Genomic DNA, 27,238 nt, shown 5'->3' on the forward strand with positions numbered 1-27,238 from the left:
TCCGCTCTTAAATAGGTGGTTAAGGTTTCTCATAGTTCTGACCACACCAATGATGACAAGGTGTGGAATAAAGATAGGATTTCGATTATTCCTGTGACTAAAGTTGATCTGGTGCGATCCCATTTTAGGAAAACATTGGGGGGCATCCGGTCGAGTGATCCGCCCATGATTAGAGCCCGTTGTGTGCGGGTCAAGCCTGTGTGGCACAGGGATTATGTGGTTTGCTGATGTTCCTTCCAAATGTGATGTTCTTTATGCTATTCCTAATTGTTTTCTTTATGGTTTTTGTTTTCTTCTTTCTTTCATTAGTTAAAGGGGAGGATGTGTTGGGATGGGGTTGGATTGTTGCAGTGGGTTGGTGGCATGTAGGGTGGAATGGTTCTGGTACGGGGGTTCGAGGACTGGCGGTAGCTGGGCTGGCGTCTACTGTGGGTGCAATGTGCTGGTGTTGGTATCCTGAACTTGTGACTAAATAAACGTATTCACTGAACATCGGAAGAGTCTTCTTCATTTTACCCTCCACCTTCGTTCTTCATCCTCGTTGATTAATTTCAAGAAGGGACTCAAGAACTGGGTCTTCGATTAACACCGGCAGCACAGTGCCAGGATACCCTCTCAGGTGACAAGCTGCGTTATATAAGTACTGATTGATTTAATATTCGCCTCGGTAGCTCATTCAAAAACTGGTGGTAATGGCCCGTGGATGCCCCTTCTGCACATCTCTTTCTAAATCCTCGCATTCAGACACACTGAGTTTCTGATGGTGGGGCCATAGCCAGAAAAAAACACCCTTATCAGCATACATCCACCGGCTGACAGGTCACTGGAAGGCCTGGTCAGTCAGCCCTTTTTTCTCTTCGACCACCATTCAATCAGGCAAGAAGAAAGCCTTACCATGAGCTAGAAAAAAAACAGTGTGTCAGGGATTCTGATTTTATGTTTTTCAAAACAACCCGTGGCTTTGGAGGTTAAATTTAAGAAGAAAAAAAATGCTAACCTGTCTGTCATGCTGTCGCGTTTTACCCACATCAATAAGACTCAGGAGTCGGAGCTGCTTGGTGCACGTCTTACTTTATTCCCTGCCAACACCTTACTGGCTCACAGACTATCTCTGGTTCCGGTTCCCGTTTCCGGTCCCACCCTTTCCTGGTCGCCTGTCCTGTCTCGATACAGGGTCAGGCGCAGCGACATGACATCTCCCCCTTTTGTACAAAAGTCTCACCGTACCTCACATCTCTTTAACTAGTCGTCTGGGCTTTCTTATTTGGCGCCTCGGACGGCTCTCTCGTTCTGGTGTTTTGATGTGGTGATCTGTGTTACTGATGATTCTTAGGGGGCTGTGACGATTTCGGTCATTGCTGTCGCTTTGGCTCGCTAAGTCACTTGAAGTTTGGCTCGAGGAAGCCCTGTGGCGGTTGTGTGGATTGTACTTCTTGAAGTATGATACGTTCCTTGTTATTTGCTTGTTGTCAGCTTTCGCTGTGATCATGGTTCCTTTCCTTCTGCTACTTGTAAGGGAACGTCAAGATATCGGCTGTCCGCCTTTGCTCGCCGGTCACTCCGGACTATCACCCAGTCTCCTTCCTGGATGTCGACGTCCTTGGCGTGTCTGCGCCGATCGGCGTAGGTTTTCATTTTGAGTTTCTTCTTGTGGTCCATTTCGACTAGGGTGTTGTGGTCCACCGTGATGGTCCGTGGTTGGGAGGTAGTGTTCATCATGGGTAGTCGAGTGCGGGGCGCCCTCCCTAGCATTAGGGTGGCAGGGCACTGGTTTGTAGTGTTGTGCGGTGTGGTCCGGTATGCCCTCAGTACCTCGTTCAGAGTCTGCTGGATGTCTCGGTGGGTTAGCTCAGCTTGCTGAATTGCTTTTTTGAGAGTCCCCATAAATCGCTCCACCATGCCGTTGGCCTGGGGCCACAGGGGAGTAATTTTTTGATGTTTGAAGTTGAGGTGTGTCGCAAAGTCTGTGAATTCATGACCATTGAATGGGGGCCCGTTATCAGATTTGACTCGTAGAGGAATGCCCCGTGCTGCGAAGATCTCATCCAGTATTGGAATGACTGCTGTAGCTCTGGTAGATGATATCAGATGTGCAAACGGGAATCGTGAGTACTCATCCATGACGACTATGATGTATTGTCCTGACTGCAGTGGTCCGAAGAAGTCGACCGCGACTTGTTGCCATACCCCGTCTGGCAGCTCAGACATTTGGAGCGGGGCAGGTGGCTCCTCTCGACTGACAAGTTGACATGTCATGCAGTCTTTTAGGGTTGACTCTACCATTTGGTCCAGCGTGGGGAACCAGACGCGCTCTCTCAAGGTCTTCTTTGTGGCGTTTATGCCTCAATGGCCTTCATGGGCTAAGTTGATGACTCCTTGGCGTAGCTTGTGTGGAATAACAATTCTCCCCCTCTCAGAAGAAGGCCATTGTCGCTGATGGAGAGTTCGTCGTGTACGCGTTGGAAGGCTGTCAGGTCGCGAAGAAGTTGTTCTGACTCTTGAGGCGTATTTTTCATATGTCGCCAGGAGTTCGTGCGGATGCGGGTCATGACGGCTTGCACAAGTGGGTCACTTGCTGATGCCTCTTGAATGGCTTCCAGAGGAACTGTGGGTGGACAGGCTGCATCGACGACGAAGTGAATGTAGTCATCGGCCAGGGAGTGAGCAGATTTTGCGTTGTCCAGCGGGTGTCGCGACATATAATCGGCTGGATTTTCGGCTTTTCCTGGCTTGTGGACGATGGTGTATATGTAGTCTTGGAGACGCAGTCCCCACCGTTCGATGCGCGGCGGCATCTTGGCGTTAGGGTTGCCGAAGATTGTGATGAGCGCCTGGTGGTCGGTGACGATTGTGAAATGTTAGCCATAGACAAATAGATGGAAATGTTCGCATGCCCACACCACAGCCAGGCTTTCCTTCTCCGGCTGGGAGTACGCTTTTTCAGTGTCTGTGAGGCTGCGCCTCGCATATGCGATGATGTGGCGCTGGTCTGAATTTTCACGGTACTGGGCTAGGATAGCACCCAGGCCTACTGGGCTAGCATCAACTGTGATTTCGGTCCTCTTGTTTGTGTCGAAGTAGGCGAGATTGATGGCTGAGCTGACGGCTTGTTTAATGATGGTAAATGCCTGTTCGCATGCATCGGACCAGTCGAAAGGCTGACACTGGCGTGTGAGTTCTCGTAGGGGGTAGCTGATTGTGGCGTAATCGCGAATGTAGCGCGCGCAGTAGCTTGCCATTCCGAGAAATGAGCGAAGGTCGTTGACATCGCGGGGTGTCGAGTGTCAGCAAGTGCGGCTACTTTTTCTGGGTCAGGCTTCATCCCTTCCCTGGAGAAAATGTGTCCATAGAACTTCAGGGTGTCTTTGTGGAATTCACACTTGGTGGCATTGAGCGTCAGGTTGGCATTCAACAAAGCGTGACATACCCTGTCCAGGGCCGTGTCGTGTTCAGTTTGATCTTTCCCGAAAACTAGCAAGTCGTCACTATAGTTGAATGCGTTTGGAATGCCTTGTATGACTCGCCGGATAGCCTCCTGGAAAATCTCAGCGGCCGAAGAAATACCAAAGTTCAGACGCTTGTAACGGAAGAGGCCCTGGTGCGTGGTAAATGTCGTGATATATCTGGATTTGTCGTGAAGCTCCAACTGGTGATAACCTTTATTGAGGTCGAGTTTGGAAAATACAGTGGCGCCATTGAGTCTTGTGATCATATCACTTATGTGGGGCCCAGGATGGCGTTCCCGCTCGATGGCGGTGTTGGGAGCGCGCATGTCTACACATAGTCTGACTTTGTTGTCTTGTCCCTTTTTGGGGACCACCACAACTGGGGACACCCATGGGGTGGGTCCCGACGTATGCTCGATGATGTCAGTCTGTAGAAGATCTTGGAGCTCATCGTCGACGGCTTGCTGTAGATGGAAGGGCACCTTCCAGTGGTGTTGAGCAATGGGTGTCACGCGTTCGTCGATGTGCAGCTTCACTTTGAAGTGATTCAGTTTCCCAAGGCCCTTGAAGAGGTTCGGGAATTTTGCCACGATGTCGGGGGCGTCTTCGGTCATATAGAGGAGCTCCACTAATCTCAGTCTTTCTGCTGTCGGTAAGCTGAGTAAGCAGTCAGCCACATCCGGTCCCTCTACAACATGAATGTAAGCTTGGATTTTTCTGTCTTTGAATGCCAGAGTTGTGTAGAAACGACCCAGGCACGGAAGGGGTTTCCGTGACATCCATGTAAATATGCGAACCGCTGCTGGCTCCAGTTTAGGTCGTTGCTTCATGTTGTAGTATTCTAGTGCACAGATATAAATCAGTGATGCTCCTGAGTCCAGGACAAATTTCGCCGGATGTTCTCCTATCATGATGTCTAATTTGGGGTATCGTTTCAAGCAGTCTGGGTCTGATACCATGCAACTGTATTCATCGCTGTCTTGTGACACAGGCGTGTGTGGCGAGGAGTCGCTGGACGAGGGCCTGCGTGACTGGTAAGAGTCCATGGTTTGACGTTGGGAGCGGTAGGTGCTCGTGGACCGGCCTCGTGATTGATATGGGCTTGTTGATTGATGACTGGACCTCGAGGAGCTGGATGAGCGTTCTTCTCTCCCTTTTATGGCACGTGCGTGGTGTCGTGTGCCGCGTCGTGGGGTCGATGACCTGCGTGCTGACTGTTTCGCCTGACACGCCACCTCGAAGTGATTGTCTCTTCCACAGCGGTGGCACCGCTGACCAATTGCCGGGCATTGCCCTGAGTGCGGGTAGTCCTGTCCACACCTGTAGCATGCGGGTGCTGATTTGGCCGACTTGTCATGGCGCGAGTCTTGTCGGGATGATGATTTCTGAGAGGAGTATGTTGGCTTGTTAGATCTGTGTGAGCTGGTCGTGGATCTGGTGGTTTTATGTGCTTGTACCCGGAGAGCGTGTTCTTTCCGGTCAGGCTTGTGGGTTTCCATTCGTTTAGCGTAGTTTTCTGCCTGGTCATTGATTCTTGTCAGTTCCTCGATTTCTTCCAAGGTGTATTGTTTCTTTAGGAGTCTCCGACACAGTGATTCAGATTTGCATCCATCGATAATGCGGAGTCGTAGGGCGTCCTCCTTCTTGAAGTTATCAAACTCGCAATGACGTGCCATTCTTTTGATGCGCATGATGAAGTCACTCATGCATTCGTCTTTTTCTTGGGTGGCTAGATTGAATGTGTATCGTTCGTAGTCCACGTTGCGCTTGTGGAGAAATCGTCTGTCAAGGGCTCCTTTTACCTCTCATATGTTGCGGTCGCCGCGTTTGGCAGTTCTTTGATGATTTGTGCTATTTCTTGGCCTATTAAATTTCTTAAGGCTACGAGTTTTTGTTTGGGGTCTTGTACCAGGGACCCAACCATGTAGTCTTCGAAGTCCTCGCTCCAGTTCTTCCAGGCAGGCCCCATGCTGTTGCCTGTCGTCAATGCCAGCGGCTGTGGTTGTCGCATGAAGGGCGCCCCCATGGGCGCGTGAGGCATCATGACTGCAGTGGCCTGAGGCGCTGGGCCTGCTGCGACGTTTCCCCCGGAAGTGCTGTTGGATTCAGTGTCGGACATTTGGAGCTGTGACTTGGTTTGGCTGTACGTGGGGTCTCCCGCTCTTTAGTCGCTGCAGGGACTTAATTTTGGCGAGAGGAGGGTTCTTCCGCCCCTTTCCTGTTGCAGGAGATGTAGTCTTGGCTGAATGGGGGCTTTCCCGCCCTTTCTGCTACAGTTCGTGGTTTATTTTAGGAACTGCCTGACTTTAAGATGGCCGCCGTCTTTGCCTCGTGGGTTAACCAATGGCCAGCGCCTGACCTTAAAATGGCCGCCGTGTGGGACGCTGCATCTCGGGGCCTTTGCTGCTTATTATCCACTCGCTTGCATTCTCGCCGGCTGCCACAGTCACTCTCTCTCTTTTGCTCCGGCCGCAGCGGGACTCACCCCTGCTTTCCGCTGCGTTCTTCGCGCCTCCTCGGTGGGCGGGTCTCTCGCGTCCACATTGGCGCTGCTGCGTGTCGGGATTCCTCGCGGCCGTCTGTACGGCAAAACATGCGCTTCTTGCTTGCGCTCCAGTATTTGATCAGGTGGCACAGGATTGTCTGGCAGGCTGGCTCCAACAGTTCCGGCGCCGGTTTCTATTTTTGCGCTCTTCTTGCGCTACCGGGAGGATGACTGCGGACTCGCTGGTCAGGCCGGATACATGCGGCTAGGCTGCGCGACTGTATTTGTGGGGACACAATGATCCCACCCTTGTCGCCAATGTCGCGTTTTACCCACATCAATAAGACTCAGGAGTCGGAGCTGCTTGGTGCACGTCTTACTTTATTCCCTGCCAGCACCTTACTGGCTCACAGACTATCTCTGGTTCCGGTTCCCGTTTCCGGTCCCACCCTTTCCTGGTCGCCTGTCCTGTCTCGATACAGGGTCAGGCGCAGCGACATGACACATGCTCCCATGCTTTTCATCAAAAGCATTCTCACCATTTAGGCGGGAGTACTTTTAGAGAAAATTAACGGATGACTGAAAGATCAAATAAAGCTTTGGTAGGCCGGCTGTGGCAGTGGAGGCAGTGTTGGGTGTGCCCAGGCGTGGGTCCTGTGCTCACCATGCCATGGGACTTTAGCTACACACTACTTACTGCAAAGCCGCAAGCAGGGCGAAACCAGTCTGGGGTTGTTCATGTTCTCTTCTGGAGTGACTAGACTGGACTGGAATACGGCCTGAGCGACTGCCCGTGCCTGAGATTAATTTGAGCATTCCATCCATCACCTTGTTGTTCCAAAGCAGAGTACAGCATGAAAATGTAAATGGAATCATCACCATTGTATTACCATTTCTTCAAACAATGAAGCAGCAGGCAGAAAACATGCATTATCTCTGGAGCCACTTACTTGGTGTTTCCTTTCTTTATGAGGGCATTTTTGTTTTACTATTCCTCCCTTATGTCACAATTATGAAATGGGCACGCACGTAAAACTTTTCCTGTTTTTTTTGCTTGTCTCCTGGTTGAGACTGGTAATTCGCTGTGGAAGTCGAATGTGCAGAGATGTCATGGGCTATTGGAGAATCTCACCTTTGCTATCTCTTTCAGAGGATCAGCTGTATAATAGAGGCACGAGGACGTGTATGTATCTCTATGTTGTAGGGGTTCCCCAGATGGATATGGGTAAAATAAGACTGTCTCGCCAATTTGGAAGGCACATGCTTCCTGGCCTCAGATCATCTGAGTTCTGAATGTCAGGTGGCATTCTCACACCATCCACGAACGTCAGAGATGGTATAGTGGGGGTGAAGTCACCCTCTTGTATGTTACCTTTCCATACTCCCCATGGTGTTAAGGGGCCCGGACGATTATCGATTTAAAGATGATTTTTTTTTTATTCTTTCAACTTCAGACAGAAAGTAAATAGGAGGTATTGCATTTATATTGTTTAAACGTCGTGTAGAATTAATTACATGAGCTAAAATTAAGTATTATTTTCCTCTGAAATTAGTGTTATTTTTGAAGCATTCCATTGCCTTTTCTTTTGAGGCCTTCCATTTTTTTTAGCAAGTTTCTGGCTCTATAAGAGAGGCTGCCTCTTCTCTTCTTTAGTTGTGCTGTCTGCTGGTAGCCATGTAAAGTGAACATGAAGCTTCTTCGTTCAGAGAATGATTTGATTCTGATCTAGAGGCTTTTGGTTTTCACAGATGAAAGGGCAAATGTTTTGTCTGAAGTAATTCGTGAGTACATCTCAAAGATCTTGTAATCCATGGAATCGGGGGGGTTTCAGAACCTTTCCTTGGCTATTCAAAATGGAGAAATTGGAAGGCTAAGGGTGTGCTGAATATATCTTAATCAAGTTGCCCTTTTCAGGTCAAGTTCTGTTTGGTCCTTAACTTGAGGAGATGATTTCTAAAGTCTTCAAAGGCCATACATATCTACCAGTGACTGATGAACCAAAGTAGACTCTTACAAGATTTCATCCTTTTCATCAGATTTTCCTTCTCTTCTTTTGGGTGATGATCTCAACCCTGCCCTTCCTTCAGAACATAATTCAGCATTTTCTGGGAAATAGTTGATCTTAGCCACGGTTTCAGTTGGTGGAAATCACTGAATCTTTTCTCAGCCTCCCAAGAATATACTAGAATAACTAAGATAATCTGTGGTAGTTTATTGTCACAAAAGACACCTAGTAGATGAGGAGAATGAAATGGGGAACTTACCGGATCTCCCACACTGGTCCACGAGGCTCCAGAGCCCTGAAATACAGGAAAAGGAAATCATCAAAATAGATGAAGGACATAGATGAGAAAGAATAGAAAGATAGAAACAATTAATGGTCTCTCTTCTTTACAGGAGAGTGATAGAACTAGGGAAAGAGAGGAAGGACAAAAAGAGGAAGAAGAGGAGGTGATGGAGGCAGAGCTCGAGATACGTAGGAGTCAGTAGAGTTGTAGAGCGTGGAAGCAAGGAGAAGAATGCTGACAACCGAGTGGAAAACAAGACTGCAGCTGATGTGGAGAGAAGAAACTGGAGAACAAGAACCAGTTGATGCATGCATGGAAGGGACTCCTAGGAGCAGTAACTGCCATAGTGGCCCTCAGTCGTGCCATGCTCCTGGAGCAGCGAGGCTAGCGCAGGTGTATGCCAAGGTACAGGAGTGGAGGACAGCAGCCTGGAAAAAGTGTGTGCCAAAATAAAATGGGATTCGAGACAGATGCCAATAAGCGAATGAGACAAGTGTTTTGATTATGAAATACACAACTTAACTTGGATACATAGTGAACTGAGTCATCGCCTATTACTCAATTAACTCAGGCGACACTCATCAACCTGAGTAAAGAAAGCTCTGTCTGTTGGAAGCATTTATCGGAGTATTTCTGCCAGCACTTGGACTGAGGAGTACTTGAATATACCCGATAATATACCAAATTGATCCGGAAGCAGCTAAGGGCCAATTTTGTCATATTGAGCAATAGTGTCTATGTCATTTACTGTTAAAAGCAGCTGTTCAAGTTTTTTGTAAATACTGAGGGTGATGGTAGTCCCTGACTCTTACAAGATGCCATTTTTCTGCTGCTCCATCATCTAGGGCCACAGTCGTGGCACTTTACTGACATTAAGATGGCACTTAGCAGTATAATCATGATACTGGTTATTGGAATTGTGCAGACTGCCGAACGATCCATCACAGCAAATCTTTAGTATAGCACTTTTTGGTACATCCACAGCAGTTAGTAGTCCTGATATAGTTTGCTGGTATACTTGCATGGCACTATTGAAGCATTCCAGAAGCTGCAGTACTGGAGGGTAATCTGAAGAGCTACAAAAGTGGTTCCTTTCTACATGTGTGCCAGCAAACCGCGAGCACAAGCAGACACATGACCACTTGTCTTGGAAGTTGGTATTTGTTCTAAGCTTTCTAGATTAGGTTCATACATATCCATTCATTTTTTTGTACAGCTTTTACACTACACACGCCAGCGAGTTGGACACAATGGGTTTATTTTCAACACATTTGCAGGGCATTCAATACAAACAACTCAAATGTTTGTTGTCAAATCTATGGGAAGAGTTATTGCCGATGGATGACATGAATGTAGAGTGCACTCAAACTGCATATTTTGCACACAAACACGAGAAGTCCTATGGTACACATATGCAATAAGAATAAGCCTCATGTGTGAGATGCTAGCAAAAATTAGATTCACAGTGTTTGAGTGGAAGAGACATGCTTAAAATGTGAAAAAGCCTGCTAAGCGAGACACATACACAGAATTGTAGAAAGTTGTATGCTCCTTTGCAGGTCTCTCAGATCTTCACTGCAGCGCGCATGCATGCATGGGTGAGTATATTTCAGAAGGGGACTTGAAGCCCCGCCCCTCATTCATTTTCATTGGGTAGCGGTCACCATTTATGGTAAACAGTGGCTTCCCACTGAAAATGAGGCCTCTGTATTACCGCCCTTTCTCCTTTTGGGACGGCCCATCCGGACTGGGTCTCCTGCTTCATGGCTGTCCTGAAGCAATTTCTTATCTCAGAGGCGTGTTATGTAAACAAGCTTCTGAGATCCAGTCCTGATGGGTCTCCCAAAAGGAGACAAGGCGCAGCGTGTTTATTTTTGCATCGTGCTTTTGCTTTCACTAAAAGTGAAAGCGCAATACAAATATTAACAGCGCTATGGCGAGCACTTGTTCACCTCTTTCCCTCCTCTCCTGCGTTGCACAGCGTAAAGGGGGGGAGTCCGCACAGTCGTCGCCACTCAGCCTATTCACGTCACCCATTTCTTCTCAGACTTTCATTTGGTGAGTTGTGACCGAGTCCTTTGGTACAGTGAAAGGCATGAGCAAGCTATTTTGCTTGGATAGGGGCTGTCTGGTTTTTCCTGGCCACGGCGGCACCTTGTCTAGAAGGGTGAAGTACTCCCCCAAAGGCCGGTTATGGTTCTGGCCGATCTTTCCGGTGCTGCGAAGGCTCTATGTCATTCTTTGGTGGTCGGGAAGGCCTCAGGATCTTCTGTCATGGGGTGGCGGAGCCACATGGATTAATCCATTACTTTATACAGAGCGACCTGGAGTCCTAGTGAGAACATATCCATTGCCCACTCTCCTCCGGCTCATGTTTGTCTATGTGGTTGTTGGAATAAAGATCTCAGTCGGAGAGCCGTTGTGCGACCACGACGAGCCGAGTGTCACAGTGCGGAGCCGGTGCTTAGTCGGAAATGTGATGCGGACTGGACACCGGCCAGATGATTCCAAGGCCCCCACTGTCTAAATGAATAGTTAGAACAAACTTACGTCAAAAGTAATATTCGGTTTTTGTACAGCAACTGGCGAACTGTACGCATGGACCCTTAAATTTGCCATTCAACTCGTAGATTACTGAATTTTTATTAATCTAATGCCGTGGCTTTCAGACATTTCGTGGTACGCTCTGCCGGCCGCCTGTTACAAAGGCAAGGAGTAAGACCTCTGTTTTTACATCCAACCAAGTGGCACGTTCATAAACACTAGAGAGCAGATCTACAAGAAAGTGCCTCAGCACAGCACCGCAAGCCCTTTGGCTGCGCCACGCTGCGGCACTTTCAGAGCACAGGAATGCGACATATCTACAATGATATGTCGCATTCCTGTGCTCTTCCCTGCGCTGGCGCAGAAACAGCTGCCTAGCGCCGGCGCAGGCACCTTTGCACCATGGTGCAAGGATGCCTGCGCCAAGGGGAGATTGTTTTTGTGAAGGAAGGGGCCCCTCCCTGCACAAAAGCAATCACTGCAGGCATTGCGTGCTGTAGAATGCAGCGCGCACTGAAAGAGGAAAAAACGAGCAGAAATGAAAACATTTCTCCTCGTTTCGCTTGGCTACGCCACCCCTGTGGTGGTGCAGCAGACTGACGCATTTCCAGGTTTACGATTTCTCGTAAATCTGGAAATGCGTCAGTGGACATGGGTGTTGCGTGGAAACACCCACAGCAACACCCATGTCCCGCCCCTAACACGCAAAGTGTTGCGTGAACAGGGGCGATATTTACAAGCACAGGTTAAGGCACGCAGGGTGACTTTACCTGTGCTTGTAAATATGCCTTAGTAGGCTGCGCCACCAGTGCGTCACGCAACGCGATGCACCGGCGGCGCATGGGGCTTGTAAACCTGCCCCTTGATTTCTTGTACCCTTCTATTTTTGTCCCATGTGTTTCGTGTCCTAAAATGAGTGAGTACTAAACGTCTTGTGAATTCACTCTCCAGCCGGGAAGGAAACAAAAGATTTTAATTTGCACCAAATCAAAATATTTGTTTAACTACTGCTCAAGTCTAGTTAATGCAATAGCATCACAGAAAATATTTTTACTTGACAGCACACCCGTTATCTTTCTAGAAGAGACATTTAATACTTTTATGATGTGCCAACAGCGATGCCTATTTATGACTTTGCATGTCTTTTCAAGAAGAGCAAATGAAGAGATGACTGAAAATACTAAAGTGAATACTTCCTTTGCGATACAATCGATTTGTTTTAGAGGCCAGCCTTCATCTTAAAGGATGGTGGGATCAGAATTATTGTTCCTTATTTATTAGATAATTACTTCTGCTTCAATGTACCTAGTGCTTTTGATGTGTAGCATGGCTAAGGCTGGTTCTGTGGGGATAAGCTGATGTCTTGTTCCCAAGGTGTGCATGATTTGGGAATTTTGTTGCTGAGTTCAGTTTTGCTCCGGGGCTATTTCACAAAGTTAAATACCAATGAGAATACAATTGCAAAATGTCACAGTAGTAGGAATCAGCATACTAAATTACCATAAAAGCAATGTTCCAGAGTTAAATACTAGGTTTGGAAGTCTCCCCACACCATAAGTTCATCACAGGATTCTTTGAGGGTAGCTGCTGGTGAAGTGTCTAATCAGAAACGTAAATTGTTCTAATCTTTGCAGCTTTCGTTGTGATCTGAAACACTGGGGTCCTTCCCTTTCCTTTTGTTTGCTAAACATAAACAAGCATTTACAATGCAGTAGGTCTCGCAGCATTAAAGTTTGAGTTATTGGCATTGTGTATGACAATGCGGTGCATAACATTTTTAGCAAACTTTGAATTGGTGAGCAGTGAGAGTGTGTGCACCAGTATGCTGTTTTTGAAAGCAGTGTGGTAGAGAGTGCAGGAATTTGGGTGACCTGAGCAATGTGGATGATGCACCTCACGCACGGGGCTGCCGCAGTTATTATTCACACAGCTCTGATGGTGCACTTCACGCACGGGCTCACAGCTGTTATTATTCACACAGCTCTGATGATGCACTCTATGCACGGGCTCACAGTTGTTATTCACACAGCTCTGATGAGGCACCTCACGCACGGGGCTGACGCAGTTATTATTTACACAGCTTTGATGATGCACCTCAGGGACGGGCTCACAGCTGTTATTATTCACACAGCTCTGATGATGCACCACACGCACGGGGCTGATGCAGTTATCACACAGTTCTGATGCACCTTAGGCACGGGCTCACAGCTGTTATTATTCACACAGCTCTGATGATGCACCTCCGGCACGGGCTCACAGCTATCACCATCCCATCACTGAGGATGCCATCATCAGCCTGGACCATCCCATCACTGAGGGAGCCATCATCAGTCTGGACCATCCCATCACTGAGAGGGCCATCATCAGTCTGGAGCATCCCATCACTGAGAGGGCCATCATTAGTCTGGACCATCCCATCACTGAGGAAGCCATCATCAGTCTGGACCATCCTATCACTGAGGGAGCCATCATCAGTCTGGACCATCCCATCACTGAGGATGCCATCATCAGTCTGGATCATCCCATCACTGAGGGAGCCATCATCAGAATGGACCATCCTATCACTGAGGGAGCCATCATCAGAATGGACCACCCCATCACTGAGGAAGCCATCATCAGTCTGGACCATCCCATCACTGAGGGAGCCATCATCAGAATGGACAATCCTGTCTCTGATGTAGCCATTATCAGCCTGTGTAATCATAACGCTGAGGAAGGCTTCATCAGCCTGGACCATCCTGTCACTGATGCAACTATCATCAGCCAGGACCATCCTTCCACTGAGGGAGCCATCATCAGATTGGGAAATCCCATCACTGAGAGAGCCATCATCGGCCTTGGGCATCCTATCAATGAGGGAACCATTATCAGCCTGGGCCATGTATCACAGAGGGAGCCATCATCAGCTTAGACCATCCTGTCCTACTAGTAAAGTTCTTCAACTGTTCTGTCACCACAGTTTCCAATTTTTTTGCAGATCTACTATTGGTTAAGAGCCATTCAGCAGAAATAAAACGCTTCCAACTCTTTAAAGCTGAATGGTTTATCCACCCATTTTCTCCATGGAGACTGCACGGTTGACTCGACTTCCTTGAAAGTGAAATACGTATTTTTATCTTGTTATATATAATAAGTACTTCAATGTGACACAAGCTTTTAAAGAAGGAGGAATGCATGACTAGAGTCAGGCGGCATTAAGGGAATCTTGGATTGACCGGAAAGATCTAAGTTGACAGTGTTCAAGTCCGTGAGATCTTTGTCAGTGTTTGTGTATAAAGTGAAAGCCTCAAGGAGTGTGAGGTCTGATTCAGATTTATTACATACAGAGCGCTGCCTAGCTACGCCGCAGCACTGCTATACCTTTCTGCGCAGACTGACGTTGTGTACCTTATACAATAAATGCTTTGTCCTGGGTGCAGCCACAATCTTGCCCTACTAGGGACAGACAGCCCAGCCCGCCTTTCACTCATGCACTGTCCTATAAATGTGCAGGCTGTAACCTGCCCTTGTGAAAGGGGCAGAGATAACGCTGCAGGGGATGTAGTGAGTGACTGCACCTGCCTGCTGGGAAGGACTAACAGATCCCTGGGAAACCCTTTCCCGGATCGAGGAGTCGCCTACGGCGAGGCCGTGCACCGACCGAGTGCCTCCTCCAAATGGTGCTCAGTTGGCACGTGCGGATGCTCTAACACTACACCTGTGTCTGTAATATTTTGTACAGGTGAAGTGTTTCCTTATTTGCACGAGGCCACACCACCATGCAACGAAGACCCCTCCCTAAGACCACGCTAACACTAGAAGAGATCACATAAGCGTCTGCGGCCCCTTCTAGAATACCACAGTGCCCCAGGAGGCAGGTTCAAACTCTTGCTGCACCCCGGGGCGCTTACTGTGATAATGGCCCCAGCTGACATTGAATAGGGGCTGAGGTGGGCCGACGGCTGACCTTGGGTCCACGGACTCCCCCTCCCTCCGGTCACTTTGCTCCTGTGCCAATGAGTAAACAATTCTAGAAGCAGTGAGATGAGACAGCGGCTGGGCGGCCTCAAGACAAGCAACTACCTAGAAAACATCCGTACACAGGAACACAGACTCCAGACTGTGACAATCTCACAACCTTATCTTGGAATCATTAAAACTACAAATTGAGCTAGAAGAAAATTTTAGCTCAATTTGATATCATACACTATATTATTTTATTGTTTCATCTTATGTTCAATTGTAACTATGGTAATTTTATTATTACATAAATAAAAACTATTTAACAAAACAACAAAAAAACGACAAATTGAGTTTTCCCGGTCTCTGAATGAGCATGTGTGCACACAGACCCGAGTGTGCCTTGATTCTATTGAAGGGGGAGGTAAGTGCTTCTCAGTCATGGGTGTACCAGCGCCAAGGCCCAAGGTTGGGGCCGCTGAATCCCAATTCCACTCTCTTTTACTACATCACGGGGTTAAGAGGGTCGATGTGTCTTGGTTGTGTTAGGAACCACAGCAGGCTTGGTGCCCCACAGGGAAGGTGACCCCTTAACAAAAGATAACACCTTGTGAAGATCAACCAGGCCTGAGCATAACTCGTGACACTGGAGCGCAATTGTTTCGACCCTGGGCTTTTATATTTAATAACATCCTTATTGGTTAATGCATTTAGTTCAATTCACCTAATCCAGGACTGCAGCTCCCAGAAGTCATTGCTCTATTAAATAAAACTCCGGGACCGGAAACAATGCCTTCCATCGGCAGGAAGTGATGTTGAACCCGCATGATCAAGACGAAGTTGAGACGCTTGGTAAGTGGACAGTTCTAGAGACGAGGTGTATGTCCCCTTTAAGGGAATAATGTTCTTGTTGGGGGCGTTTCATGCTCGCCTTTTGACTTCAGAGGGCCTCCGTTTGGAACCGGTGACTACAGGGAGAGCAGTGAACATCTACCCACATTTGGGAACAGAGAAGTGGAGGCTTCAGAGATAAATTATTTCATTTGGGCAATAAATGTTATTGAAGTGCAGTATTTACTAAAATAAAAACATTCTCGCACAAAATTACGAGTCTTCGGTCTTTGAGGAGTCCTTTGTTCTACCCACAGGACAGTAATTATTTGTTTGTGAATTATTGTGTACAATTGTAATGACTTCAAGGAGACTCGGACCCAGAGGGAATAATGTTAACATTGAAGGGCAATTTAATCCAGCCATACATATTTGTAAACATACTTGCATTCCTGGGAGTCTGTCGGTAAGAAGGAATAGAGCGAGTTGATTGTTAAAATTGTACTCATATAGCGCTCACAGCCAAGCTCTGGAGCTTCGAATCGTAGTTAAAGGAATAGGTGTTACAATAACACGCCAGCTGGAAATACATTTTCATTAGCATAAAACGATAACAGAGCAGATGCTTGGAGGCTGTATAAAGAACTCCGCAACAGGGGATGACCCCACTGAGTGTCCGACGAGGTATCGGTTGCTCTGCATAGCACCCCAGCCCAGGCAAAGATGTTCTATGCCACCTGTTTTCGGGTCTGCAAACTCCACCTAATCAATCCAAGCTTGGAGACCCCAAACCTCTCTATGTTGCTTGAGGACTGTTGTGGGCAGCAGCTCAGTCCTGCCCTGCCAGACCACTGCAGCGGTAAGAGGGGCAAAGCCCTTGCTCACCCAGAAAGGCTGAAACTGATCCCCCGGCACCACCGCCCATACCCCTCCCGCAAACCCTTTCAGACTGGTCAGACTCAGAGCAGGCAGAAAATGTCGGAAATTTCTTCCTAGAAGCTGAGGATAACTGCCCAAACAAGACGTAAGCAAAAACGAAACTGTGAGCAAAAACGAAACCTGCCGTGGGGCGGGACTTCCGTCTTCGGAAGCCAGCGCCCACGGAGTGCCTGGTCAGAAAAGCAGTGCTGGTGACGCGGGGCTCCCATGCCCGAGGGAGAGCCCCGCGGAGGCTGCAGAGTCCGGCGATGCGGTGAGTGGGGTTAGTTGGGGGGGTGTCTCTGTACGTGTGTGTGTGTGTGTGGGCGGGGGCGGATTGTCTGTGTGTGTGTGTGCGCTCGTGTGTGTGTGGGCGGCAGCGGGGCAGGGCGGGGCGGGCGGGTGGGCTGGGGAGGTGTGGTGTGGTGTGTGTCTGTATGTGCGCACTCGTGTGTGTGTCTCTGTGTGCGTGCGTGATCCATGGTGACTGAAGAGCCTGCCGGAATCGGAGCGCGTGTTCAGGCGAGCGACCTGATCCGATTCCGGCAGACTGTGTGCGCGTGCCAGTCTCTTGTCTCCTCTGGGTAGTCCTTGAAAGCTGAAAGGACTGAAACGATTACAATAGACTCGCTTTGCGATTGCAGGGCAGGCGCGAGACCTAATGATAAGTGTTTGACTGACCCTGAAACATTGATGCTAAATTTTCTGCTGTTGGCATTCACTCCATAGTCACTGGGGTGGGGGGGAGTTCTGTTTGAAACCTCATCAGGTTGTACTGCGACCAGAACTAGTGGAATGACATTGAACAAAAGTATGGAGCAAAACGTAGTAATTTCCAAATTGTCACTTCTGTAGTGAGAAATTGTATTAGAAACACTTATTTACCTTGGAAATGCAAATACAATCTTGTTGTATAAGCTTCATTTTGACAGCTCATGTCATAAAAGCTATAAAAACAGCATTTTATATTCAAAAGTATTATATATATACAATGTCCATCCTAGTATGCAACTGCAACCAGGGTACAAAATGCAATTTGGCAGGTCAGCGATAAGACAGTTAATACACATAGAGCAATAAAAATGTACAATGAACATGTTATAAATAAGAGGAAGGAAGCATTACAATACTTCCTAGTGTGGTACTCCTTCGGTTGAACTCAAATTGCAATCCCCTGCAAACCTCCTTAAGATTTCCAACCCTCCTCGGTGTAACATCGTAGAGACTAAGAACAATAAAGTGCACGTGCATAACCTATATATAAAACCTAAATAGCCAGCCTATGAGCCACACTACAGTTTTGTGTGTGATCGTGTTGCTGAGTGCTGTAGCATTCCTGTCTGGGTCTTTTGTCTGATGAGCCATGCATGACTTAAGAACTTTGCCAAAAGTGGTCTGGGGTCTGATCTGAGAATGCATAGGGCAACCAGATAGTCCTGTGTGCCCAATTGCTGAAAAATTAGTTTGAACTATTTCACCCTCGGAGTGCTCTATGCCTGACAAGCAAACATAACGTGGGCGACACTTTCTACTGGGGCCCTGCAACATGGGCAGTCCTTTGGTGTTTGATTGCTTGGGTGCCATTTTGCTGTTGTGTGTCAATCCTAAAATGGATGTATAACATCCTGTCCCGAGGGACCTGAATTATATCTAACAAAGGGCTCTAAATGTCTGGTCTATTTGTGAAGATAACATTGTTTTCTCAGTAATTACCTCTAGTTCTTCGACAGAACACCAACCAGCATTAAAAATGCAATAGGTCTCGCCTTTCATTAAGTTAAAGCCATTTGCTTTGCTATACAATACCATTAGCAAAGAAAATGGCTTTAACTTAATCAAAGGCGAGACCTATTGCATTTTCAATGCTTGTTCTTCATTACCACTTAATAAAGTACTTTTAAATATGTGATCTAAGATCACCAGTTGTACAAAATCTTTTGTGTTTGATTTCATGAACTGTAATGCTCCTCTATAATAATCTGGACCATGTGCATGAAAAATTTCTTAGCCTATTAGTTCACTAATAGTTTATGTTTAAACTCTATTACTTTTAATATTTATATCTTAGTGCAGTGCTAAAACATGAATGTGCTATTTGTTAATTTAAAATTGTAATATTCAGAGTGTACAATAGGTAGCTGTAAAATGTGCAGAAGTTAAAGGGCCAGATGTTCTAAGAATGGTTTCTGTAAAAGGGGTTGCGTATTGTAAAAATTCTTTAACAAGATCCTCTCTTTTTTGGTGAACTTACCTCTGTACTAATAGGGCGGTTTGCAAAAATAAAAAGTGAATAGTTAAACCATACATACAGTTCACCATCCTTCACAAGATAAAAGGTTACATAACTACTCAATGTCACTAACTTGAGGTGCCGCTAAATTCTCGCACAAAATACAATAATGTGCCGCAAAATAATTTTCTTTGTGCCGCAAAATTTACTAGTTCATGCCGAAATTATACGTAGCGCTTTTGCATGCTAATGGCCTTACGAATCGTGGAACTGTGAGGGAAAATTGATTGAGAAGATGATTAATGGTGTGCGTTATTTTGTGAAAAAACTGAGCGCTAAACCAGTGAGTGACCTCTTAACAATTTATGCTAGTAAATGTGTGGTGGTGGAAAACTATGGAGCAGGGATGGGGCATGATTAACACGCAAAGCATTCAATGGGAGGAAAACGCATTTATGACACATCTTTTAGAGGTTCCCACAAGTTGTTCTAATTTGATCTGTCCTACTGAATAGGGTGCCCCATATGTTATGGATAAGATTAAGATGCTCCCGATTCTACTCTGGTTACAAGAGGAAATGGTTCTAAACCACACATCCCTATAGTCCGCGTAATGAACTATGCAAAACTGATGCTCAAAATACGAGTATAAATGAAATGATAAATAATGAGTGCCAGGGTACAACTGTTAAATTAAGCTTTAGCACAGAAATCTGTTAGATTGTCATGCATTAACACCCATGCATTAACACCCTAGGTAGTGGGGTGTCCTGTTACCTCAATCGGCACCGAGGCTTGTGTTGTACAGAACCCAAAATCATATTACGTTACCCTTACCCAAAAAGATTCTTCTTACTCTGAGGTGCAACTTCTTATGCACCACTACCCCCTGTTTATATTATATTTATTTATATGGTTGTTTTACCATGTGCTTTTATGTTACTGAAGAATAACAAATAACGTTTTTTGACTTGACTTGAGAGAGGAAATGATTTTACCCCCTCGTCCCTCTCACCCTTGTACCCCATTATCTCCACTCCAAAATCTGGGGGGATACATCCCCTGTGTCTCCCACACTTCCTACACCCATATGTGTGTCACTGCACCACCATTGGGTTGTTTACAATGCTGGTCCACAAATGGTTGCAGACTAGATGGAGTGGGAAGGAGGACTGGAAGAGAAAGCTGCAACCGAGGTATGCATCTGCACATCATGAAGAGTCAGTGGTCGCATTCTGGGGGCCCTAGAGTCGTTCCAGGATGTGTTATCCAAGCGGCCCCAGGGGGCATTAGCTGAGCCACAGGGATGGAGAGGTGAGCACTGTTGGCAACTGTCATGTGGCGCCAGTCTGCAACAGTGGGCCTCTCGGTTCTACAAAGACCTCTGGCAGCCTGACACTGGTCTGTGAGGGAGTCCTCCCCCTTGCCCTCTGGGGGCCCCCTCCTATGGGGAACTAAGGGCTCCTATCATGTAGGTGGTGGCAGCGGTAAAGGAAATACACAACACTCACGTGATTGCCCAGATTTTTTGCCTGGATTTTTACGCAAGGCAGAACTGTTGTTCATCGTGGCCCTGACTAGGTGGGGGCCCATTTAAGCCTGCTTTGAATGGGCCGCATTGAATGCCTGGCTGATTGTGGGACCCCTCATCTTGGTGTCATTTTTGAGCCCTCGCTGCTGCATCGGCACAGGTGTAGAGCAGGAACTGTGCTATCAAATCAAGAACAGATGGTGATTTTGTGCATTGCCTTGCAGTCTTCCTGTGGTGAGGGTGACTTAAGGACATGACCTGATGGATAGTTTGGCCTGGAGGGGAGGTGGGTTCCGGCACTTACTGTTTCTGCTTTGTTTGCAGGCTTTGAGGGGACTGGGTTGTGAAAAGAAGAGCACTACAACATCCGGCTTCATGTGCCACCTCTAGCTGGCTTAGTTGATGCTTTGGCGCGGAGTACTGGCTGGTCAGCGAAGAACCCAGAAGATTACCTTGGATATACTTTACATTGCTCCCATCTGTTGACCTAGTGCGCCTTGCTTGTGTCCTCAGTTGTGCTACTATGAGCACCATGGAAAAAAACAGGTCTTATGCCCAAATCACCCTCCTATACATGAGCAAGGTACATCAAACGATGTGTATAAACAAGATGTAGTACAGAGGGATCAATGTAATATTTATTTACATACACGGTATAACTAATTACCCTGATGTTCAAAATGATATTTTAGATCATTTATATTCACAAACCACAACAACATATATACGTGTCAAGTGACAAGGTGGGGCACAGAAAAAAATATATAAAAATTAATACATATGTACTAAGGACTATACAACAATGAAACACCCTAGCTTGCATTCATCTCTATATACAGTACAATATACAAAATATATACATCACATGTACAATATATACAATACATACACAAAACATATATACCCTAAGAAAACACAAGAGATTCTCACAGTGTACACTCTTAAATCAAAGTAATACACTTCTAGGAAGTCCAAAACAGCGCCAGAGGTATAACACCCCTAACTAATTATTTATAAGGGCGCTTATATTGGAATATGAACCAACTTAAACTTTTTAGAGGACTCCTTCTTAAAGTGCCGACGCAATCGCGGTTGCGTTTCATACACCCGTTTCTATTGGCTTCATCAGGACAAGGGCATAAATGCACTAAAACAATATTAATGAAAAATATTTACAACACAACAATTGGATCTGCCATTCTAACACTATCCCGTGTGTGACTAAGCAGTGCCAAAGGATCGGGTGCGATTCCAAAAAGAAACAAAGAAAGGGGGAGTGACCAAAAAGCCAATCAAGTGGGGGAAAAAGAAACCACCAAAGCAAAGTCAAAGCGTGCAATTCTATGTCAGTCCACGGAGGCTCAGATTATGCTTCTCTTCACTTTACTGACAAAACACAGCAGCCAATAAAAACTTTAAACTGGCATGACCCCGGAAGGACAACCCCCTCCAACAGTCTGCACCAATCACTAACAAGTCCAATATATAACTGTCCATGTTTATCCATACGACCTCCTCTTTCTTTGCTGCTGCAGCAGCGAGTTAAGTGCCCTTTACGTTTTCTACTTGATTGTGGTTAATTGTTTTAAGGGCGGTGGTTATTAACGGCGCGGATTCGTGCCCTTGACTTTGTTGTGCCTAATGTGTTATTGATGCCTTCGCATTTATTGACTGTGTTTCCTTCCGTTACGCTGATTATACCCCACACGTTTCTTTCATGTTGCTGATGTGTATTTATGCCCTCGCTTCATTGCCGGTCTTTACTCCCGTTGCTTAATTGGCCGTTGCGGTATTTGCCGCACGTTTGTTGTTTGTGAGGGCGCGAGTCGGCGGTGCGCGTGACTCGCTCGGTAGGGGGCGGTGGAGCAGGAGGAGACAGACGCGAGCCTCTCGCGCTCAGGAGGCAGTCGAGTTCGGCCCCCACACGCGACGCGCATGCGCGAGGAGCCGACTTTCGTTTTCTGTAATACCGGCTCCTCGCACATCGCGCGTCTTTAAGACTGCATAAATCCTGGTCTCAGCGAACGCCTACCGGAGCGTGTCCGGATCAGAGCTTGGCTCTAGGGGAGATTTGTGTGTATAAAGGGGTCTCCTTCCACCTCAATCTTGGCCTCACAGAGTGGTGGACCTTACGGACTACAGTGTGTGTGTGTGTGTTTGAGGCACCCCTGGGCTGCTCCCCCCCTGTAGAAGTTCCTCCACACCTCCCTGCTTTAGCGCTATGGCGTACTACGCCGAGGAGGATAACCAATGGGTAGAATACAACGAGTATGAAGAGTATGAGCCACAAGAAGAACAATTGGAGGAGAATTTGGTTGAGGCCCTGGATACCCATGTCCAAGGGTCAGTTAATAAGGCACTGATCAAGGCTCTCAAGCCTTTTACTAAACCCCTTCAGAAATATGGTAAGAGGAAGTTTAAGTCAGCCCGCCAGGGTGATACCTCTACCCAATCCTCGGCCCAGGTGTTAGCACAGATGGCCAGGAATGTTATGAAGGATCATGGCTCGATGATTAATGATACGTCTGGGGATTCTTCCCCGACCCCACCTGTCACCTCTGATTCTGAGGTGGAATCGGTGACGTCCAGGAAGAAATCGAAGAAGGTGAAACACACCGCTTATAAGGCCGATGATAGTCAGGCGCCGAAGAACCTTCTTTTTGATCCAAATAACATCGTGCACCCTAGGTCCACGGAATGGGTGCCGTGCCCGGAAGTGGCGCATTATGTGGGTAACAACCTGCGACAGGGTTTCGACAGCAGTGTGAGAGCCACGCTCAGATCTGAATGCCCCAGACCATCCTTGACAGGAAAGGTAGCAGATACGCCGGACTTGGATCCCACGATGGCGGCCTTTATGAGGAAGTTTGCGAAGGATCCTAAAAAGGGGCTGGATAGGGCCTGGCGGGGGTGTCAGGACAAAATGTTGGATGTCGCTGGACCCCTCACGAAGATACTAGACGCAGCAGTTAAGGCAAAGGATAAAAAGGTACCACTGGATGTATCGGAGGTCCTAGAATGGGCACAACGTGCCATGTGCTTCTTGGGGAATGCAAATGTGGCCCTGTCTACAGAGCGGAGACGCTCTTTTCTTATGAGGATCGATTCCCAACTGGCGGAAATGGCCCCTTCCGAACCTGGCTCCCTTGCTAATGGTATGCTTTTCGGGGACAAATTTGTTAGGGAAATGGGCAAGTACGTTGCCACCTTCTCCGCGCTGGACCGGGCGCAATCAAACATCAAGAGGGTGTTCCACACTGGTGTTTTTGATAGGGCCGGACGCCCACGAGGTCGAGGGTCCGGCCGAGGTTATGCACAGACCTCGCGTGGAGCAGATCAGAGAGGCAGAGGCAACCGACGCTCCAACTTCTACCCCTCCCGCGATAGAGGAGGGCGAGGCAAAGGACAGAGAGGAACCTATCGTGGACAACAGAGTAATTCTGGAGACAACTCCTACTCAGGTACGACTTTTGTGTCCGTCAGAACATATGGTGGAAGGCAGACTGGCTCTTTTTCTCCACAGGTGGCGCATGCTCACGAGCGACCCATGGGTGTTACAGACAGTACAGGGATTTCACATAGAGTTCTATGCCTCCCAGATACAACGGCGGAGACCGAATCCCCTGCATTTTTCCCAGACAGAGCAGAGTTTCATCGACGTAGAGATATGCTCCTTACTCCAGAAAGGCGCGATTGTGGAAACCACCCCACACGACCTGGGCTTCGTAAGCACCGTCTTTGTGGTTCCCAAAAAGGACCAAGGGTATCGGCTGGTGTTGAACCTCAGGGAGTTCAACGGCTGGGTGGTGTATCGACACTTCAAAATGGAAGGTATACACCTACTGCGCGACATCCTTCTGGAACAAGATTGGATGGTACGCCTGGACTTAAAAGACGCCTACCTGGCAGTGTCCATTTACCCCCCACACCGGCGGTTCCTACAGTTTCAGTGGCGCAACCGGTGGTTCGAGTTTTCCGCCATGCCCTTTGGACTGTCATCCGCCCCGTGGTGTTTCACCAAGTTGATGAAACCCATCGTGCAGAGCTTGAGGGAAAGGGGCGTTTGCCTCATTATTTACCTCAACGACATACTAATTCTAGGTCGGTCACCGGAGATGGTGTCACTCCATCTGTCATGGACGATTCAACTTCTTCAGGACTTGGGTTTCCTTCTGAATTTACAGAAGTCCATCTTGAGGCCTTCTCAGGTGATGGAATTCCTGGGTTTCCAGGTCGACTCGGTGAAAGCTCAATTACTCTTGCCCCTCAAGAAGAGAGTGGCGATCAGGAAGGAGTTGAGGAGAGAGCTTGCCTCTCCGACAATCTCCTTGAGGACTTTGGCACGCTTGGTCGGGCTTCTAGCTTCGTCTATCCAGGCGATTTTTCCGGGCCCTTTACATTACAGGGCCCTGCTGCGATTGAAGGCGTTGCACCTGCGCAAGGGTCTGACTTACGCTCAACAAGTTTCTCTTTCGGTAGAGGCTCGTACGGAGATGAACTGGTGGTTAGAGCATATGGATGCGTGGAATGGCAGAGCCATTTTCGCAGCCACCCCGGAGGTGGTGATAGAGTCAGATGCCAGCCGCTGGGGCTGGGGAGCCCGTTGCGGCTCGGTGGAGATGGGGGGTCGTTGGTCCAGCGACGAGCTGAGTCTCCACATCAATTGCCTGGAACTCCTGGCGGGTTCCTTTGCGATTCGCACTCTGTCTCCTCAGAAAGTGTCATGCTGCATTCTCCTACGCATGGACAATGTGTCCGCGGTGCGATACATAAATCGCCTAGGAGGCACCAGGTCTCGGCTCCTCGCGGAGATAGCAAAGGATTTCTGGCACTATTGCCTAGCCCATCAAATTTCAGTGACGGCGGAGTATATACCGGGGTCCGCCAACGTGACGGCGGATTGGAACTCTCGGTATTTGAGAGATGCGAGCGATTGGAGGTTGCACCCCGGGATCTTCAGGGCATTGAATCACAAATGGGGTCCGTGTGTGATGGATCTTTTCGCCTCACGGCTCAACAGGCAGTTACCCCAGTTTTACAGCTGGCGCCCTGACCCCTTGGCGATCAGCTCGGACGCCTTCCTTCAGTCATGGACGACGGGCATTCTATATGCGTTTCCTCCGTTTATCATGATCCCGAGGGTTCTGGCTCAGGTTCGGAGGCAGAAGGCGGAGCTGATCTTGATCTCGCCGTATTGGAAGGCACAAGCGTGGTTCCCGGTAGCAATGAGTCTCACCTGTGCAGCGCCGGTGCGGATTTCATCATTTCCGGATCTTCTTACGGACCCGGTGGGTCTTCACCACCTGTTGGTCCTTCAGAATCAGTTGTCCCTCATGGCGTGGAGACTTTCCGGCGCCGTTGGCAAGTGCCGGGAGTTTCACAGGACACTCTCTTTTTCTTATCACAGGCATGGGCACCTTCCACCCACAAGCGCTATGAGTCAGCTTGGAGACGATGGGTTGGTTGGTGTAACGAACGGCAGGGAGATCCGATGGGATCCGATATCACTGTGATAGCGAATTTCTTATCTGAATTGGCGCGGTCAGGAATGGCTTATAGATCAGTGAATAACTTCCGATCGGCAATCTCTGCGGGACACCCGCATGTTGAGGGCAAACCTGTTGGGGAACACCCCCTGGTGTGTAGAGTAGTCAGGGGGGTTCGCTTAGTGAATCCCCCTCAACCCAGGTATACTGAGCTCTGGGACGTTTCAGTGGTCCTACGTTTTTTGGCGGCCTGGCCAGCTAATGAGGGTCTGTCTCGTAAACAACTCTCAGCTAAGCTTACACTTCTGCTCTGTTTGATCTCATGCAGACGAGTGTCGGATATTCGGGCCTTGGATTTGTCAGGTAGAGTATTCACTCCCACTGGAGTTTCTTTTACAATCTCTAGACGTACAAAAACACATACAAAATGTATTGCTTATCCTGCATTTCCTCATCATAGTAAATTATGTGTGGTCAAATGTCTGAAGGCATATGAGGATTGTACTAGAGAATTTAGAACTGGTTTTGGTCAATTGTTGATTTCATTGCAGAGACCTTTCCGCCCAGTCACCAGTGCGACTCTCGCCAGGTGGGTTACCTGGTTGTTGAACCTGGCAGGTATTGATACCTCTAAATTTGGGGCTCATTCTGTGAGGGGGGCTATGGCCTCAAAATCTTTTGGTGCCGGTTCTCGGCTTCAGGATATCATGACTGCGGCAGATTGGTCATCTGACTCCACCTTTAAGGTGTTTTATCATAAGCCTATTGTGGATGTGGCCTCGGTGGTGGTGGAGAAACTTTAAACTAGCATAATCTGAGCCTTCGTGGACTGACATAGAATGAAAAATTGTCTAGCAAACGCGACAAAGAATTTTCAATTCTATTAAGGACACGGAGGCGAGGATTATCCCACCCGGGCTTGAAGAACTGTATTTTCATGCATTATTGTATGGTTTTGTGATATTTTGTACCCACCAGAATGACTGTTATGGCTTGTTGTATTTCCAAGTTTGGGAATAGCCATTACGACTTATATTCTTGTTTCAGGAGATCAGCACAAGCAGACATGAGATGAACAGCCTATGATCTGGAACTCTGGGACGTGGTACAGGAGGTGACTTCCTCGACGATGGATGCGATAGTTGCCACGTTGGCCTCCGGTCTCGTTGGACTGATGGTGTATTCGCAAAGAAAGAGGAGGTCGTATGGATAAACATGGACAGTTATATATTGGACTTGTTAGTGATTGGTGCAGACTGTTGGAGGGGGTTGTCCTTCCGGGGTCATGCCAGTTTAAAGTTTTTATTGGCTGCTGTGTTTTGTCAGTAAAGTGAAGAGAAGCATAATCCTCGCCTCCGTGTCCTTAATAGAATTGAAAATTCTTTGTCGCGTTTGCTAGACAATTTTTCATCCACCACCATGCATGCACAGACGTGTGACATGGGAAGGTCAGGGATAGAAAAGAAAATGAACCCCACCATCCAAGTCAACAGAGTCCTGTAAATACCTTCAACAACAGTGCAGGAGCACTCTCCGATC

The 27,238-nt window shown here is 47.7% G+C and overlaps 1 protein-coding gene across 1 annotated transcript; it reads left to right on the forward strand.

The window, feature by feature from the left end:
- Positions 1-22,434: 22,434 nt before the first annotated feature.
- LOC147702455 (uncharacterized) lies at positions 22,435-26,769 on the forward strand. Its single transcript, XM_086929416.1, has 2 exons — positions 22,435-23,674; positions 26,747-26,769. The coding sequence occupies exons 1-2, from the start codon at positions 22,435-22,437 to the stop codon at positions 26,767-26,769; spliced, it is 1,263 nt and encodes a 420-aa protein (XP_086785542.1).
- Positions 26,770-27,238: the final 469 nt, after the last annotated feature.

Source organism: Lissotriton vulgaris, chromosome 7 (genome assembly GCF_964263255.1).
Source record: "Lissotriton vulgaris chromosome 7, aLisVul1.2, whole genome shotgun sequence".
Taxonomy (NCBI): Eukaryota; Metazoa; Chordata; class Amphibia; order Caudata; family Salamandridae; genus Lissotriton; species Lissotriton vulgaris.